The following is a 19,998-nucleotide window of genomic DNA, read 5'->3' as shown; positions in this document are numbered from 1 at the left end:
AATCAAGACATAAGACTAAAGGATAAAAAAAATACTGATGTAGGGTATAAGATTATACAAAGCAATTCAATTAGCCATTTTAAACAGGCCGACAAAAGAAAAAAAACAAACCCATTTTAAGTATCTGAATTGTATCCCGATGTTCCGTTGGGCCAGAACCAAAAGCAAAAACAATTTCCCTCTTTGCTTTAAAAACTAATTTTATTTGCGGGCAATTGTAGCACTAAATGAAAAGCTTTTTATTTTGGGTTCCATACCAGCAAAAGAAAAAAACTAATGTATTAAAAAAAAGAATAATAATATCTAGATTAATGACATAATACCATAACTAATGAGTTATCATTATTAATGTGATCATTATTATTATTATTATATTTATGCTGTTGTTTACTATATTTTGAATTAAACATAATAACACTACCATATAGTATTAATTTACTTTTGTTATTTTTCTGTTTTTCTTTGCAACCTTCCAACCTTAGTTTATTAAAATAATGTGCCCAACAACCAGAGGAAAATACTTTTGAGTACATAATAAAATCAACACAGCGATTCCCTTAATGAATTAATTGTAAAATCTACAAAAAGTAGTACACAAGTTGAAGTGCTTTTCAAGTGATATTATTGATTAAAAACAAAGCCTGAGAGAAGGGTGAGTAACACAAACATACACAAAAAGACACAAGGCATACACACACACACACACACACAATTTAGTATAAAGTATATTATTAATCTTGTGGAAAAAAAGCAATTAAATCAAAGTGGTATAGAGCCTGAAGCTATGAGGACTGTCAATTCTGCTGGAAATGCCACAGAAGATTACAGTTGGGTTTGTGGATTCCATGAACCCTTTTTTGATTAGGGAGTCAATTATTTCTCATTACTGAAGATGCTATTTCGGAAAAAGACCTTGTCAGTCAATCATGCAAAAAGTCCTCGAAAAGCGTGAATAAACCATTAAAGAGAGAGGCGGACGGGGGCTGGGGGGGTGTGTGTGGGGAAGAGCACACTGACCCTTTTCCCCCCCAAACTCCTACTTGTAGTCAAATTACCTTTTTAACTATTACACCTCTGTCAGGTCTTTGTCAGCGTATGGTAATTAGGGCCTTCAGTGGAGAACATTTGAAAAGAAAACAGTATATTTATTAGTTTATCTCAGAGAAAGGCATTTACCCAGAGCTGAAGGTAAGTTTGAATGTGGTGATTATCTTGTCATTTTCAGGTTGTTTGTCTAAGAGTGTGCATGTGTGCTTTAGTGTGTGTGTGTGTGTGTGTGTGTGAGTGGTGTGTGTGTTTGTGTGCGCATGTCAGCATGAGTGAACGCTGGTGTGTGTGACTCAAGGTAATGTGCTGTTGTGCATGTGTGGATGGCAAACATGTGCATTCACACACGCACACACATACATATATATATATATATATATATATATATATATATATATATATATATATATATATGCATATAAATATATATATTTATACGTGTGTGTGTATGTGTGTACTTAAGCTGCTTTCAGCACACTGATGCACAGCACATTTCTCCCGTCCTCTTTGTTCTGTGTTGGGTTTGACACCTCTAAACAATAGCAGCGCTTCACTTCGCCCAGCCCCAACCCACCACCAACCACACACTGCATGGACGGGAGCTGCCAATTAGCACTATCAAACACCCCTCATCAGCTGTCTGCTTACCACAAAAAGAAAGGAAAAAATAAAATCCCTAAACAAATCAATAATTCAGAGTTTCCCTCAAAAACAATCACATTCATCAGCGGACTTATGGCTACAAGAGAGAAAGTGAGCATGATCACTAAATGTATAGTATGTAGGTTGTGTGTGTATAGAAAAGATGCACAGAAAACAACTGGAGTACCGCCGATGTGACCACGACAAGCACTTGACCAGCCGAGGAGAAACAAAGGTCTGCGTCCTCTCGGTCTCCTCCTCTTCCACTCTGGCGTCTGGAGCTGATCTTTATTTTTGGGGCCGACTCTTCGTTGACCCGACCCGAATGTAACCGATGTCTCCCATCTACATCCCTCTCCTTTTGTGTAAACAGAGCAGTTGCTCTCATCCATTCTCTTCTTCCTCGGGAAACAGAAAACTCTCATCCACTCAAAAAAATGCCCCACACTTTCTTTTAGTTTATCTACCTTTGTCTATTGCCACGCTGGGTGAGCTGCGTTTGGCGGCCTCCGAACAGCCAGACGACGTGTTGTGACCCAGGGGAAGGAGGGCGGACGTGGTGGAGAGAGGAGTGGAAAGGGGGGCCTGTCATGGAGAAAGGGGTCTCAGAGGGCCGGAGGTGAGCAGAGGTGTCTGGGAGATGACTGTCGTTCCTCTCGGTGGTCCAAGACCTTTTCATTAACTTACACCCCTGGGTTCACCAAACAGAAACAAGGGGTGGAAGTGGGGACAGGAGGGGGGGCAGACGGGTGCAAAGCACCAGCCCCTGTGACCACCAGGGACCTGCTGCCATGCCTGCCTTCCTGTCTGTCTGAATGCAGATCTGTGTCATCCATTACAGACAAGGGACTGCTTTTTAACAAAATACAAACACAAACAGCAGCACATGCCCGGGCACACAGACACAGACAGAACACTTGCACACGTAAAATACACATGCATCGAAGCCTGCTAAGGGAAAGAGAGGGGTAACAAAGGACAGGCAGTGCCCCCTAGTGTTTTCATCAAAGAGAAATGAGACCAAATCAAATAACCATCACCTCAACCAAAGCCACAAAAAATAAAAAAAACAGATACAGGAAGGGAGCAAGGGAGAAGAGAGGGAGGAGAGGGGGGGTGAAGAGGTGAAGAGGCTGGATTCATGAGAGAAGTGTCATTCCATGTGGAAGGCACAGGAGTGGGGGTGGGTGAGCAAGGTGAAGGGAGCAGAAAGCTAGGGGGAAGGAAGGAGAGGGATGGAGGGAGCAAGGGAGGAAAGTTAGGGAGCGAGTATGGAGGAGTGGAGGGGTGTATTGTACATGTTAGCTGCTTGGTGGAGGGGAGGGGGGGGTTTAAAAGATGTCTTGCCACGTCCAAGATGTTTTTAATGTTCGAGGCCGAGAGAGCGAGAAAGTGAGAGGGGGAGAAGGGAAGGGAGAGAGGCAGGCAGGCCATGCATGAAAGCCGATGTCAGAGGAGTCCAGAGGAATAGTCGGGTGTGAAGCCATCTAATAGGAAAGCAGAATATATATGAGACAGGGACACACACACACACACACACTGACTGTGAATTACTGAGCCACCCAATGTGGCCTGGTAAGTGATCTGAACATGAACCACAAACTAATGAGTGACATGAAGGGTAGAGATGAAAACCTAGCTTACTGGGACAGCAAAAAAGCCTTTGGAGAAAAATGCACACTTATGCTTAAAAGATAAAAACGTGTGCACAAACATGAAAATCTGTGCAATCTGTGTATGTTTTTTTCTTCTTCTTTTTTTATTTTTTCTACACTCGGACAGCACATCCAGCTTGAAGCAAGGCCTACCCCTTCAGTGAGTTCCACATTCAGCTTCAAGCCAGCTAAGACATCAAAGGCTGCTCCACACCAGGAGTCTCTCGCTCGCTCTCCTTCTCCCTTCCTCGCTCTCCCTTCCTTTTGCTCTTTCATAACCCCCATCGTATTTCACAGCACATAAAGCCTTAAAATGGCACATAAAACAGTTCATCTCTTTTCACTGTCAGCTTTCCAGGCTTAAAAAATTAAATATGTTTTACTGCAGGTACATAACTAAAACACATCCATGGAAAAAGAGTTGCCATAAAGGACACAAATTCAGCTTTCTATAAGTATCGGAGGCTATATAGTTGAGTAGACATCAGCTGAATAGCCAATATAGGGTGTTTCAAGCATAAAGTGAAGAAAAAATGAAGTGGCAGAGAAACTGTGGAACTGCCTGTTTTTCCTTTGCCAACAATCCGATCGTGATGTTTTCCGTTTAAACAGAGATATGTTCAGGTGACGCACTGACACAAAAAATGTCTTTACTAACACGCTAAAAGAATGCTGTGACCCTGGTGCTGAGGGTTTGGAGGAGGCAAGGCAAAAACTCCACAGAATACCAACACTGCATTCAATGAACTTTAAAAAGCAGTGAAAGACAGAGCAGAGAGTGAAGGAGGCGGGCGTGGATGGAGCTGCAGAGTTTGAAGGCAAAAGCCAAGGAGAGAGGAGATGAGATAAAGAGACGGGAGAAAGGATTTAAACTTCAACCCCAGAGTCACCTAGTTCACTGACATTTGCACCAGGATCCGCCTAGCTGCTCCTCACAGCTTTTCAGAAACGACACTTTGCTTTCAATTCCTAAGACTTATTCTTCCCATTTTCGCTGCAGAATGAGACCATTCACAGTCTTGGGGGGAAAAGAAAACATAGAAAAGCAAACTGAATTGAATGTGTTGAATTCAAGTGATCCCCATGTGACAATTTTCAACCCAGTATGTCCTCAAGATCCCTCTTGTTTATTGTATGCATTCTTATGGAAGAATTAGCAGGGGGGGGGTTTAAAGAGATGACATGTGACAAGCGATTCATTTGAGCTGTCGACATGTCATCTTCGCCACATTCAAACCTCACATCAACGCCTTGTATTCCCTCTCTGGTGAAGGTGACCTAGGTCGTAACCAGATGACACACCCAGACACAGCAGGTGAATGCATGGAAAAACCACGGAGGGAACAGCGAATGTGTGAGACTGGAAAGAATGAGAGGCAAGTTAGAGCAAAAGGACAAATGTGAAATAAATGAGGGTACCTTTTAAAAAGGAATGAGAGCATCTTGCATTTTCAGGTGCGAAAAAAAAGCCTTTGACAGAATATTCCACATTTGAGGTTATATTGAATAAGAACTTCAGATTACAATAACCATTTAGAGGTTCTACACAAACTAAATAAACGGAACCTCGGAGGATGATTTTCAATAGAGTAGGTTGGGACTGTGAGAAGGAGGAAACAGTGGAAAAATATAGATTTTTGGACAGAGATGTTTGTTACAAATGTGAAAATATAAAAAAGAAAAAACAGGGTGAAGGAGACAGAGATCACTCTCAAGTGAGATGGCAGAGAATGATGGAGCAAGGCCGATGTGAAGTTGAGGTTAAGAGAGGGAAAGAAAAACTTAAGTGAGTGAATCGGAAGCGTAGAGGAAGAGCAAAGAACAGGCGCAAGACCACAAACAAGGCAAATTTACAGATAAACGGTAAGAGAGAGTAAAAAGACAAAAAAAAAGAACGGTAAAAGGGAGTGCTATGACATTTCTAAAAACAAGGGCAAGTGGCAAAGGAAAAAACGATCCAGCGAAGGAGCTTTTGTTGCGAAGGTAAAAGACAACGAGCGACAGAGAGAGGAGCGAAAGAAGTGGACAGCAGTGGCCAATGGGTATCAAAGAGTGAATGAAAGAGCGAGAGACGTCTGAGGCAGAGGAGAGAGAAGAGAGCGAGACCTTGCCTCTGAGGCAACGAGCCGAGAGGAACGCGAGAGGCAGACAAAGCCGCACACTGCTCTCACAGGGCAGAACAAAGAGAGGAGGTGCATCATGGGAGTCTGAGCCTTGTGCCGCCACTGACGCCATGCTGGATAAACACGCAATGGCACATGTGCAAAAAAAAAAAAAATCAAAACGCAAACACATAAGCCTTCATGTAATAATCAGAAGGCAGCTTTTTTTTGAGTAAATTGTGTGTGGGTTTAAATTCTGAAAGAACTACAGGGTCAGTTTTCCTACTTTTAATGATTTAGCTTCTCAACCTTCATAAAACTCCACAAATACGCAAAACTATTGTGCATTCATATTCAAGCATACAAGTATACTATAGCATATGCATAAAGAATACGGGTCTGTCTGTTATAAACTTGACAAAAGAACAATACAGAAAAACTTTTTATAATAGTGACTTTAGCATGGCATAAAAGCATGCTTCTCAAATATGGTAGAGAGCACGGAAAACCCTGAGTAAATGAAGACAGCATCTTCAGTGAGTGAAAGACAGCTTAGGAGAGGAGAGCTTTCTCTATAGCACTCTGATATATGCAGACCTCGGTTAAAGCAGAGGGTGAGGATAAACAGGAAAGGTGGCAATTCAGGTATGAGTGGAAATGCAAATATCTGTGTGCTGAGTGTTCTGTGTGTTTCATTGTAAATCTGATTAGGTGCATATATGCATGTGTTTAGCCTGGTAAAAGCAGTGTGTACTTCTCAGGCAGCTAGCTCAGGGAAACACAGTCTTAAGGAGTAAAGACAAATGGGTGGCAGGCTAAAACTTAAATTTCAAAGGAAAAGTATGCACAATTACTAAGATATTGGCTCTAAAGTTTTCCATCAACACCCTCTGACTCCTGCTTCTCCCTCTCTTGTGATCTCTCATCCTCTCTCCCTGTTGGTCTCCCTTCCTCCGGCAGGTCTGATATGTTGGAGCTGCAGCTGAACTCTGAGTAGCACTGTCTCCGGGAAAAAACAAAGTGATCAATGTGAGAAGGCACGGGGCGCTCATGGACAGGCCAATCAATGGTGGAAAGAACCTTGCCCAGGGCCTTATGCAAATGGAAGCACGTCCCGTAACCTCGGGAGTGAACATGCGCACTAGATCAATGGGATGAGGGTAGAACCTTACAGCAAGATCAGCCTCAGCCAGTAAATATGTAATGATGAATCCCTAAAGATTTCACTGAACTCAAATGAACCTCAACTAGCTGGGCTTCTTATATCACCAAGTGGCAAGAAAGACCCCGTTGACAAGAGGTAGGGGATGGGGTGGGGGTGGGGGTGGGGTGGGGATGGGGCAGGACAAGGGAGATTAAGAAGAGCTTTTGCACAATGATGTACTGATGGATTTTTCACTTCTTTTTTTCCATCAGGGAAGAAAAAAAAAAACATGAAGACAAAAAAAGGTGAGAGGAGACTTATGAATAAGTCACCTCAACAATACTTGTTTTAGGTGTAAGGATTTTCAATTACGTCACCATGGCAACATCTGTGTGTTTTGAGGAACGAAAGAGAAGAGTGGGTAACCGTGACGACCAGGTGAAATCATGCTGGGCCGCTTAAAACTATGAATAGTCAGACCAAGGACTGGATAAGAGGAACTATAAAAACCAACAGCTGACATTTACTGATGCCCTCATATACCGGAGTCTGAAATTGGTATCAATCATAAGCCATCACAGACCAATTAGAAGTAGTGCATAACCAACTTAAGATCCAGAGATTGCTTACTTTTTTCTCTGTAAGCAATAAATAATTGACAGCAACTTACTGAACTGGTCGCGATAAAAGAAAGCTATGCACTTAAACTACTGACTAGCATACAGAAAAAGACAAGGAGAAAGATTAAGATACTTTAAAAGCATTCAAAGACAAAGACGGATTCTTCAACCCTAAGATGTAAACCAAGATATATGGAAGTGATCCAGAGAGCGCATTGACTGGTCCTGCCTCAGAGCCCTAAGGTAAGAGCAACAGCTCCACGCCTGCCTCTGGGCTTTTGAGAACGCTATAGAAGAGTTTGATCAAAACAAGACTCGTACTGTATGTCAACAAGTTTTTTTAAAATAGTTTGAAAATGAAAGTGATGCCTTGAATTGCCCTTGGTTGTTGGCTATGTCTCGGATGATCTCTCTAAACCTGAACCACAAAAGTTAAGGAAAACAAGAAAAAACAGCGGTTGAAACACTGAACACACGGTGAATCACTTCTCTCACAACCTCTCATGACAGTCTACTTTTCCTGTGTTGTAACAGGAGCATCTATCCTAATCCACGGACTGAGATTAGAAAGTCAAGTGATCACAGAAATGTCAGTGTCCATGGATAGTACCAAAAATGGAGAGAAATAAAGGGACATTGTTAAAAAGTCCCTGATATTCTAGATAAATCCTCTTGAAATCCATTTTGTTTGTTGATATGATTAAAAATCAGAAGGAAGAAAAATTCTAGCAGCAAATAGGACACATGAAGAAGGAGGATAACTAAGGGACAAATGGGATCCACACTTTCAGAACGGCAGAGCAGATTCCTGCCAACTATAACAATGTTGTGCTGCATCCTTCGGTTAACTGAGTCATTTTGAAACAACTGACTAAATAAGGAATGCAGTTTATGTATAACTGAATGAGGAATTTATGACAAATAAACCAAAACATTGTGTTAATGTTCTAAGACCTTGATAGTCTTACAACTGTGCTTCTATAAAAACAAGACAGAATTAATAATGAAGGACGTCAAAAAAATGCAGCACAAAAAAACAACAAACAACTAAATTGGAATCTCACACAAAATCTATTCGTATGATATTAAAAAGGAACAGCACAAGAGCGACAAGAGGTGAGTAAAGCATTACCAACCCCCTGCTCCTTACCAACACCACAAATGTAATCTAGAAACCAAAGATGCTCCTGAAACATAGAGCGAAACACCAACAAAGGTGAGAATAATGGCGACGTATTGAAGGGAATACTTCACAAAGCCTATTGTGCGAGTATCCTTTTCAGACAGCAAACCCGCTGTAATTTGGTCTGCGTCATCTGCCTCTAGTCACAATGCAGCACTACAGCTTTGAAATGGATGGCAAATGAAGGCCATTTGTACATAATCACAGCAGATAGAAGAATTCAGAAGCCCTACAATGTGTTGTTGAGGTGGAAAGAAAGACCTTGGTCTATCTGTGGCAGCCAGCGCAGCAAAGGTTTGGCAAGGGAGGGCTTTTTTTTCTCCGGAAACAAGCAAATCAATTGAAATCAAATCAGTTTGCTCGCCGTGACATTTAAACAGTTCAATTTACATCCCTATGTTAAGAGGAGAGCCGCTCTCCAAGATGCCTATTCATTCACACAAAAAAAAAAAAAAAAAAAATTAGACGTCTACATTTCAGCTGCTTAATAGAGCAAATATGCTGAAGCTGTACGGAGGAAGAAACCGTGTCTTTTCATGGTGTACAAAGGGCTAGTCATTGTCTGTCATTACGAGCAGAGCACAAAAACACAGAGAGGGATAATATACATAATATAGACAGGGCTGGAAAACAGCACCATGCATGATATGCATGCGTTACCACACACACACACACACACACACACACACACACACACACACACACACACACACACACACACACACACACACACACACACACACACACACACACACACACACACACACACACACACACACACACACACACACACACACACACACACGCAAGTGCGTACCAACACAGTGGCGATGGTGTATGTCCTGAGGGCTGCTGTCCTGCTGTGCAGGCTGGCAGGCACTTTTGTCATGGTGGTCCTTTTGTTTCACATCAAACAAAACGCCACAGCTTTGCATACGGCTCCACTAATTTCTGCTAGTGTGCCCCAGCCATTTATCATCGCCTCTCACCCTCTCCTCCTCTCCTCCCCTAACGTGGCTCTGATAGCTGCTCTCCACCAAGCTGTTCTGCTCAGGACGATACAAGCTTCTCCAGGCTAGAGCCGACACACACAGACGTGCACGTATCCATATGTGCGCACACACACACACACACACACACCCATACACTAGACCTACACAATATGTGTGCACACACTTGCGGACATAGACATAAGCACACATGCACACCGAGACAGACATACACACAGGAAACTGCACTACTACTGCACCGCTTGCAAGCCCGCCAGCTATGGAGAACCTTGAGATAAAAACAAACCTTCTCTTCATCCCCTCCAGAAGCAATAGACAGGCTAGCACTCAGAGTTTTGGAGGCGGCCGAGACGTGCATACAACATTAGACGAGGGGATTTACAGAGCCTGTGTATGGATGTCTTCACATCTGGGATGATTTTGTCAACAAATTGCTTGTGTGGTGATGAACTCAGGTGAAGGTTGCACTGGTCCTTGAAGAGTATTTCAAATACAAAGTGCAACTTAGAACTTAGTTTGACACAGTTTAAAGGAATACAACATTTTCAGGAAATCAACTTGTTTACTGTCTGACTGGGAGTTAGAGTCTGTCGAAAGATCAATATCAATTTTATGTCTACGCATTCAGTAGAGCGATTGGTCTGGGACCTGTTTAGTGTAGGAAAACACAAACACTGTAGGCAGGGTTGAAAGGAAAAACTTCCAACAAAAGAGAAAAAAACTTCCAACATCTTCTAATGTGTCTTTTTTACATTTTGTGTTGTGTTAGCTGGCAAGCTAGACACCAATTCATCCAAGAATCAGCTGAGGTTAGATAAGAGTTTGGAAATTGTAGAACGTCAGCAACTGTACAATGAGCAATTCTGAGAGGCTGCTTGTCACTTCTCCCTGCTGTTGTTCTTATAAATACCTCCAATGCAGAAGATAACTTAAACCACCTGAAACCACAATGTCTAGTTTTCTATTTCGACGCATTTAATACACATAAAAAAATATGAAAACAAAATCACAGTAAGAAAGTGAATACGTATTTTTCTTTTAAACCCTCGAAGTTGACAATACACATTACATGACATTTTAAAGGATACATTTAGAAAGAATGAAGTGCAGCAATTGATGTATATGCTGTCAAAAATGTCACTCACTCACACACACACACACACACACACACACACACACACACACACACACACACACACACACACACACACACACACACACACACACACACACACACACACACAGAGAGAGAGAGAGAGAGGAAGAGCAACTTCATTCTCTGCTCAGGAAGCCATGACTCCAATATATCTTTACATCCAGAATATGTAAATATGTAGTTGTTTGCTGCTATATTAATGTACTGAATGTCGTATAGAGAACTTTCAAAGTAGTATAAGTAAAAATAAGAATAAGGTACATAACAACACTTAATATAATGTGTTCTAATATTTACTTATGTGCATTTTTTTGATTTTCCAGAGACATGCTGTAAAAAGGGTGAGGACTGGAACCCAAAGTGTTTGCACAGCGCCATGTGTTCAGTGGGCTGTTACCATGCCAGTCATGAAGTCCTGCACAGAGGGTATAGCTGGCACCACAGCTGCCCTGAGGGTCACCACGACTGGGAGAGGAGGAATTAGGAGGAGGTAGGAAATGAGGGCACAATACAGGACATAAAGCAGAGTGGATTTGGGGGATGGCAAATATTGTGGTGAAAGAGTGTCGTACATAAAGTAAAGATTAAAGAGTGAGAAAGTTAAGGACGACTGTGCAAACAAAGTAAAAAAACAGTTGCATTGCACAGAGAAATGGGAATGAGCTTGTCTGAAAAACTGTCTTTGTTAAATGAATAGGGAATCTTAAAGAGACAGAAAATATAAGAGTAACTACTTTTTCTTTCTTTTATTTTAACTTGAGAATCTGATTAGGCACAACGAAGCTCTATTATTTTATGCATCTTCCCTTACAACATAAAAAAAACTCATTTAGTGTGAGGATGCCATATAAGGTAAATCAATCTTTAAACTCCGAGCTATGTAAAACTAACTTCTCTGACTCAGACTGATTCACCCGGCAGTGTTTCATCTTTCTCATCCTCCACACACTGGTATGGCGATGAAGTCCACAAGGAGTGAAGAACTCCTTCATATCTATTCGTCTCACCTCAAGCATCTCTTCCCACATCCGACTCCTGGCCAAAACACACACACACACATACACATGAACGCACATGCAACCAAGGATGACAGAGAGAGAGAGAGAGAGAGAGAGAGAGAGAGAGAGAGAGAACTAAGGTATATTCATTATAGATTGAAACAGATGGCTCTAGACAGAAAGTATACAGGAAGATATCCTGCAAGCATGTACTGTATATATGTGGCGCGTTCACAGAGGACACTTAAAATCGGTAATCGTGTTCTTGAGGGGCTGTTGTGGCGGCTGGCTGGTTGTCTGGTTGGCACCCACACATTTGTGTACTCGGAGACAGATGCATTCTTACATAAGTCCTTATATAATGCTGCCCTGTCCTATCCAATAAGAGAGCTCCTTTTTTTTTTTTTGCTCCGAAGGTTAGTGCGGGTTAGACAGCCCTTCCTCAACACAACCCGCCCTTCCCACCAACCCCCCCCCCCCCCCCACGCAACACACCCACTTCCCCCCCGCACTCCTGGCAATGAAGAAAGATGAAAAGACAGGCTGAGCCAATGGAGAGAGATGGAGGCAGGGCCCTTCTTCTGTATGGTTCTAGCCCCCCGGTCCCTTACTCTCTCTATCTACTTCTTTCTGGGGTGAGAGTTTGTCCTGAGGTGAAGAAAAGGATACTGCAGACCTGGAAACTAGAGGAGCATGGACAGTTTGTGTGTGTGTGTGTGTGTGTGAGTGTGTGTAAGAGATGGAGAGACGCAGAGAGAGAGAGACAGTCCACAACCAGGCTAAAACCTGTAAGACTTTGAGAGAATGTAGGAATACTGGGTTTAACACAAAGTAGCACCGATGGATTCTGTGATCGCTGAAAAATGATAGAGAGGGGAAAGGGGGCGAGAAAGGTGGAGGCGAAGCAGAGAAAGAGCTTTCCCCCTGCAGCACTTATTCAAAGGCAGTTAGCTACTCTTTGATGTATCTATAATTAGTCAGTACACACTGTGAAGTGTTTTAAAAGAAATCAAATTGCAATGAAACACTTGAGCGCTCCCAACAGGGGCTAACATGCTCCGGAGCATGGGGAGCGAGCAGGAGAAATAAATGGTGGGCCTTTTTTGATGTGCTTGATCAGAAATGTATTTATTAACTGCAAAGCCGAGGAGTAATTAACCCACAGACAGCTTGTTTTCTCTGGGTCTTCTCTTGTGTCAAACGATTCATCCCGCAAGGCTCCACTCTCCACCCGCCTGCTCATGCGCACACACCTCCCACCATGTCCCGCTGGACCGCTTTCTCCTCAATTAAGTAGACGGTGTGCACATGTATGTGTGTATGAGTGTATGCATGCTTATGCGTGAGGGAGAGCAAAAACAGAGCAAGAAAAAGCAAGAAATGTATAGTGGCTCCCTTAAATCCCATGTGTATATTTACATGGTACTCCTGAATGATGTAAGTAGTCTGAGTGTATTTGGATAAAAAGCCAAATAGCCTGGAGTATAATACTTAATATGAACAATGCACCTAAACATAATAATAATAATAATAACACTTATAAATCATAATAATACAAAAGACTCTCTTCAAAACCAGCATGATTGGCTTGGACAAGTTTGCACACTAGTCTCTGTGGACGAGTTGCTGTTAGGTATGGGTGGGTAACTGAGGGAAGATGATAAAAAATATGAATATGTGTATGTGTTTGTGTCAGTTTGGAAAGAGGCGACGGAGTATCGACACTTATAGACAACAGAAGCTGGGCTGGCCTCAAGGGAACCCTGACAATGGCATACTCAAACAACTTGTCACTTAAAGTGAACACAAGGATCTTTCAAGTCACTGTTTTGATGTTACCTCCCCCATACTGCATCTGCTATATGCTATGTATTTATATATGCACATTGTGTATACGAGTATTTTAAAAAGATGATTTCCACACGACAAGGACATCACATAAAAGAAAGCAGTTAAAAACCTCGTCGAGGCCTGTACACAGAGAGGGAGTCTGACTGAAGGAAACGTAGAGAGACAGAAAGAGACAAATAGAGAGAATAGCTAGTCTTCGTCACACAGCCAGAAAGCCCAGGAGATTGTGAGGCTGTCACGGACAAAACACTGCATGAATATTTAGCAGCCAAATTAAAATTACAAAATACTAAACAAAACAAGAGTAGGTGAAATAGAAAGAAAGAAAATAAAATATTCTTGAAAACACCAGTGGGACAAGTGCCCACCTTTAATCCCCCACTAGCCGTATCCTCATTGTGCCACCTTCCCTTTCTTCCCTTTACTAAGAAAAGAGAAGAGATATGTCTTGAATAATATGGAATATGGTGAGTCTAGCAGTAAATCCCTTCAGATCCAGAAACCAGCAAACTGCCAAAGTACTCGAGCTCTCAGATCATAGAGAGGCTTGCAAACACAGCTAGCACCGTATGTTGGCTAGCAGAGCTTGAGACAGTGCAGTCCTAAGTATTTGAAATGCTAACGCGGCTAGCGCAGCATGTTTGCAACAAGCCTGGCACTGAGCCACGAAAGCTACATACACGTGGTTGGAATTTCAGAAGCCGCGAACACACCCGAACTAGACTTTTAGTTGGTTTTTTTGCTTCTTATTATCAAGTTGTTGGGAGCTACGGTCTGCTGGAATCAATAGAAGAAATTGTTCAAAGATGTTTTACACACTGTGATTCATCAGTGTGATTAATATTGTTTAAAATAGATAGAGACTTATAAGGCATCGTTAGCTCGAGCTGCCAGCTCAGTCTTCGCCATGTTTATGATCAAAACATTGTATTAAATAAAATGGCATGAAAGAGCTCAAAGCCAGAGTGAGGTTTTATCCTTTCTCAAAGACATTAACTACACGGTACAGGTTTTTGTTGCTGTATAAGTCACTAGTATACGCATTAGACTTAGATTAAAAGATAAGTCAAACAGCAAGTAGCAGTCTTACAGGGTACAAACAAACCTAAGGACCATTAACCATGACTCCTAAATGCTACTCCGGCCTGGTAGGTAACTCACCATGATGGTATTGGCGTCCTGCACACGGCTTTATTATTAATAGGTAACTTTAATCATTAAAACAACAGATGAGAAAGTGATGATCAATATGTGATGCAGAGTCCCACTAGGATATCACAGTAAACCATAGACCAGAAATTAAAGCATTGACCTCAGAAGCCCTCATGTAACCCACAAAAGACACACTGTAGGCCCATTTAGCTGAAGGGTGCGGTTATGAAGCCAAACGGCTGGCCAAACTTTTACTTTCACCCTCCCCTGTGCACCATTAATTCCTTCAAATCCACTTGCCTCCCACCATATATCAGCCTATCCTCTGTCTCTCTTAAGGCTGGGAGATCTGAATGCTCTGCAGCAGATCTGGTTTAACAGTAACACTGTTGTTTGTATTTCCATAACTACATTTCTTTATCCAGCCCTCTTCTTCCCCCTGTTTTCCTCCTGCTCTTGATGTGTAGAGGAGGTGGATAGTGCCCAAGGACAAGGATGAACCAGATTGTTTACAGAGGCAGTACTTTTTCAAAGAAACTAAATGCTATTTATTTTTAATCGTTCCACCATGTTTCACACACCATCACTCTGCTGCCTGTCTCCCTGAGGTGACCGGTGTGAATGCTGCTCTTCTTGTTTCCATGTATGTGTGTGTTTGACAATATGTAGTTGTTTTGCATACTGAAATGTTTGTGTGCATTTATGGGTGTTGGTATGCTACAGTATAGTAGCAATGCAAACTTAAGTTTATACAACAGTTTTTATGCAGCTCTTCCCACACAAACATGTATTTGAGTGATTGTGCTGACAGGAGTGCATTTTGTTTCAGTGTGTCTCTTTGTCGGTGGGAGGTAGAAAGGATAAGCGGAAAAAACTAAAACACTCACCAGCTCAACGAAAGAAAGCCCTCCGTAGCTGTGGGCCATGATGAAAACGTTCTTGGCTGCCGCTTTGGACACAAAGTGGTCCCACACGTACAGCACGTGTTCCTCCGAGGAACCATTTTCCTGCAACACAAAAACTCTAATGTTATGTCCACAACAAAGAACAATGAGGTTGATCACATGAGCCTGAAGGCTGTCAACAAACTCAGTTGTGCAACTACGAAACATTTAAGATATGTGTCCATCCAGCATCAATAGAGTTATCAAACTATTTTAATTCAATGCTACAGCATCAAAACCTGCACCTCTGGGCCAGCCCAAAAGGAAAGGTACGAAAGAGAAACAAAAAGTAGTGGTGGCCAGAGGGGATTCTATAAAGAGCCACACTTTGCTAAATCAATAAGTCTTGCATATTGCAAATGCCCTAAATGTAAAACTCAATAGGATGGGTGACGTAACGTTTAAATCTTAATTTGTGCCCTGCTGCTGAATCGATGGCCCATCTATACACCAGTAGAGGCATAATGGGAAGACACTAGGGGAAGGTCAAAGGAAAAAAAAAAAAGGAGGATATACACATGCATAAACAAAACAGCACAGTTTTGCACCAGCAAAGACAATCACAAACCCCTGGGTTTGTTCACACTCTCATCTGCATTCACACGATCATACACACACACGCACATGCAGGATAACACACACACGACCAGAGGCATGTTTAATTAACCAGAGACGTAGGCTCTTATCCTGGACTGGAAAGAACAATTGTAAAAGTACAGGCGAGAAAAGGGCATCCATTAATGAACTTGTGACATTGATTCTAGACTTTGATTTCCTATCAAACTGTCTGGTTCACAATAGAAATCAACAATACATTCCCACTAGAGGTTGCACCGCACATGGAGCTTTGTTGACTAGAACCAACTGTATCTTTAGATCACAACACCACGCTGTATTTAAGATAATGACATAGCACAATACTGGATGCAAACACCCTATTCACACGCAATCCTTTTAATTAGCATACAGATACATAAAAAAAAAAGAATATCTTGAAACAAACAAACACATGGTCTACAAAGAATGAACGCTCATCTGTTAATTAAGTGTCAAACTGTTCCATGTGGCTCCAAAACAAAGACTTATGGATATGACGTAAAGGACTAAGCAGGTGTTTGTTAGTTTCCATAAATGTGTTTGCATTTCACAAAGTAAGATGGTATATTATCAAAGAAAGATTATTACTTCAACATTCCCTTTTTTTCCTAAAGGTGGTAATTGAGGAGATGGTGTCGAACACATCAATCCATACAATATGGTTTAAACTTTACCTTTCAAGAAAGTAAGGTAGCTTGTGATTTGATGAGATGTTTTTGCTTGCATGTATCTGTGTGTGCAAATGTGTGTACAAGTGTGTGTGTGCTTCCACTATTTGATGATGTGCTGCTGTGTGTTTTTTGTTGCCGTGTTTGTCTCGAGGTAAATTAACCTGTCAGAGTGTTTGTGTTTACTGCTAGATTAGCATGAGGGGGTTGTAGTGTCAGCACCCACCTCAATTCACAGAGTGTGATGCAAGAGCAGGCAACTCTTCCTGCCCTGCCCTTCTGCCATCAGTGCGCCGCATGTGTGTGTGTGTGTGTGTGTGTGTGTGTGTGTGTGTGTGTGTGTGTGTGTGTGTGTGTGTGTGTGTGTGTGTGTGTGTTATCGTACATGCACGAGATGCTGGCTGAAGCAGAGTTGTCTGAAAGGCTGTGACATCAAAGTCCTTTGAAGTCTCCTTCCTCTCTCCTCCGCCATGTCACCCTTCATCTGTGATGCCCGTTTCATTAGCCTGCCTCCCCCCCTTACCCCTTCCCTCTCTTCTACCTTTTTTTTCTCCTCCCCTGTTGCCACCTGCTCTCCTTCACACTCCTCCGTCTCCTGTTATGTCCACCTCTCCACCCACCCTTTAGTGACAATGCCCGACATGAAGACATTAGGCAGGGTATGCTTCTGTACAAAGCACCTTTGTGTTTGTGTGTGTGTGTGTGTGTGTGTGTGTGTGAGAGATATTTACTTCATCAATAATTTCTTCTGACAACCAATTGCACACAAACCGAGCCAATGACTGATAACTTACAAAATGATGCAAAGAGGAGCGTTTTTTTTGTTCTTATCTATATACACTATCAATACAAATCATTTAAAGATGCATATTGCACAGTTGATGTCTTAATGGTGGCAAATGAGTCTCATCGTGCTCCTGACTCCATCAACCAACCTAACACACATTCTTTGCCTCCACTCTCAGCGGCGGGCGACAGAGTGACTGACTACCTGGCATGGCAATGTAGTGAATTATCTAAACAGCATTTGCATATTGTTGCAATTATTTCCCGGGGTTAATTAGCTGCAGTGGAGCACACCGCCCTGCGAGACCGGCTTCCTGTCACCAGCTCTCACACAGTATCTTAGCTTATTTATTTATTTCTACGGTTTCCTCGCACTGTGTATGTATGTGTGTGTTTGAGTGTATTTGTGTGTATGTGTGTATATGCCAGCACTGTCAGAATAGCGTCCCATCTGCACACCTGTTGCCAACATCCTTCAGCCATGACTGTCAAGGGACATGAGGGTGTCTGCAGTTTGTGTGTGTGTTTACCAAATATATGGTGATCCATACTGTCCCCTCAGAGAATATAAAGTATGAATCTGCGTACTAGACAGTCTCAGGACCATAAAGTCTTCAGATGCTGATAGCTAACAATTATGAAAAAAGAGAGAGCTAGAGAAAAGGAGAGTAGACAGAGAGAGGGAGAGAGTCATACATATTATGGAGGGAAATCATAAACATGTAGCAAAAAAGCTGAATCCGAGTGTATTCCACACATAAAACGCCTGAACAATATCATTTGCACCTTTTTAGAAGTTGCAAGAAATAATTGGATATTATGCAGGTGAGTGACAGATGCCTGCAATATATTATTCACTCATATTGAGAGAGACATTTCTGAGGAGGTCAAAAGAGAAGATCATAGCCAAGCATGGACAATCTAGAGGCAACAAGTCCATCTCCAGACCTTGATGTTCCTGTGTCCACCCTCCAAAATGTAATCAAGAAGTTTAAGGCCATGGTGCTGTAGCCAACCTCCCTCAAGGAGACGTAAAGGGAAAACCTGACCAAAGATTGTTCAAATGGTGGAGGAAGGACCAAAAAAGATTCAAGCTGACCTTCATACACAAGGTACAGTACGACCATCTCAACTCGGACATCGAGCACCAACTCAATGAATGGGGGTTCTATGGCTGAAGTTTTCCAAACCAGGCGGCAACCTTCTGGTTCTGAAGAGTGAAGCCAATGCAGAAGTGTCTCAAACTTACCATTAAAACAGCTAGACAACCTGCTACACAACATTGAGGATGATTATCTAGTGGTTCCAACTGTTATTCCTTTGTTGAATGCGTTTGCCTTCCAATTGTCTAGTTTCAAGAATTTGTTCAATTTAGCCGTTTCCATTACTTACACAACTCACACAAAACCAAAAATAATTGCATGCACGCAGATGCAAACTTGTGCACACACTCAAAAGTCGTCCAATACTTGGACTGTGTTTATTTACTGTAATGAGAAGGGAGCGGGGAGCAGGGGAGAGGGGCGCACTGCAGCCAGGATAACAGACCCAACGCCAACACAAACGTAGCGTCTGACCAACACAGGAAGCAATGAATCTAACAACATCAACACACTCTGACAAACAACCACTTCAGACCTCCCTGCACCCCTGCACCTCCCTTCTGCTCCTCCTCCTCCTCCTCAACAAAAACACAAAAGACTTCAGAAAACTTGTGAGGAAGCTGGAATTTCAGGATAGGAGATGGTGAGCAGCGTGGACCGGAAGGAATCCAGTGGCTAGGAGCCATTATACTTTTTACACAAACTTTTCAGTGGGAGCCAGAAGTGTCAGGACAGTGTCACGGGATCCCTTAACAACTTTATTGGGTTTGGACTCCTTTGCTTGGGCAGTACTGGTTCCAATCTTGAAAAAATGATATCAAGAGGTTAGACCGAGAACTGAACTAAAATTACAAGTGCTACAAACACGCATCACATTTGAGAGTTTCCTTCCTGCAAGGGAAAAGTTAGAAAAAAAATACTCAAATTACATTACAGTCATTTAGCAGACGCTTTTATCCAAAGCGACTTACAATCACTAGTATATTACATATCATTCACCCATTCACACACTGATGACAGGCTACCATGCAAGGTGCCACCATCAGACTCGGGAGCAACTTGGGGTTAAGTGTCTTGCCCAAGGACACATCGACTGCCGAAGCCGGGTATCGAACCACCGACCGTCTGATTGGAGAACTACCTTGCTCTCCACTACGCCACAGCCGCCCAACCACCTACACCACAGCTTTCGCACACACGCACACACACACACACACACACACACACACACACACACACACACACACACACACACACCGACTGGCTGACCGATCTCTCTCAATCTCGCAGTCCACTCCTGCTCTCAGGCCACACACACCGGGTAAACCCACCTGCAGCGG

General features: G+C 42.4%; 1 protein-coding gene across 1 annotated transcript in view; it reads right to left on the bottom strand.

Annotated features, from left to right (window-relative positions):
* The window catches only part of fam172a (family with sequence similarity 172 member A), a 148,190-nt gene that overhangs the window by 59,554 nt on the left and 68,638 nt on the right, over positions 1 to 19,998 (bottom strand). Inside the window, exon 8 of the mRNA XM_054610645.1 lies at positions 15,448 to 15,567. Coding sequence (XP_054466620.1) covers positions 15,448 to 15,567 — 120 coding nt within the window. The remainder of the gene's footprint in view (positions 1 to 15,447; positions 15,568 to 19,998) is intronic.

This window comes from Anoplopoma fimbria, chromosome 13, assembly GCF_027596085.1.
Source record: "Anoplopoma fimbria isolate UVic2021 breed Golden Eagle Sablefish chromosome 13, Afim_UVic_2022, whole genome shotgun sequence".
NCBI classification, from domain to species: Eukaryota; Metazoa; Chordata; class Actinopteri; order Perciformes; family Anoplopomatidae; genus Anoplopoma; species Anoplopoma fimbria.
Note: the sequence above shows the minus strand (reverse complement) of the source record. Positions and strands in the feature narration are given on the sequence as shown.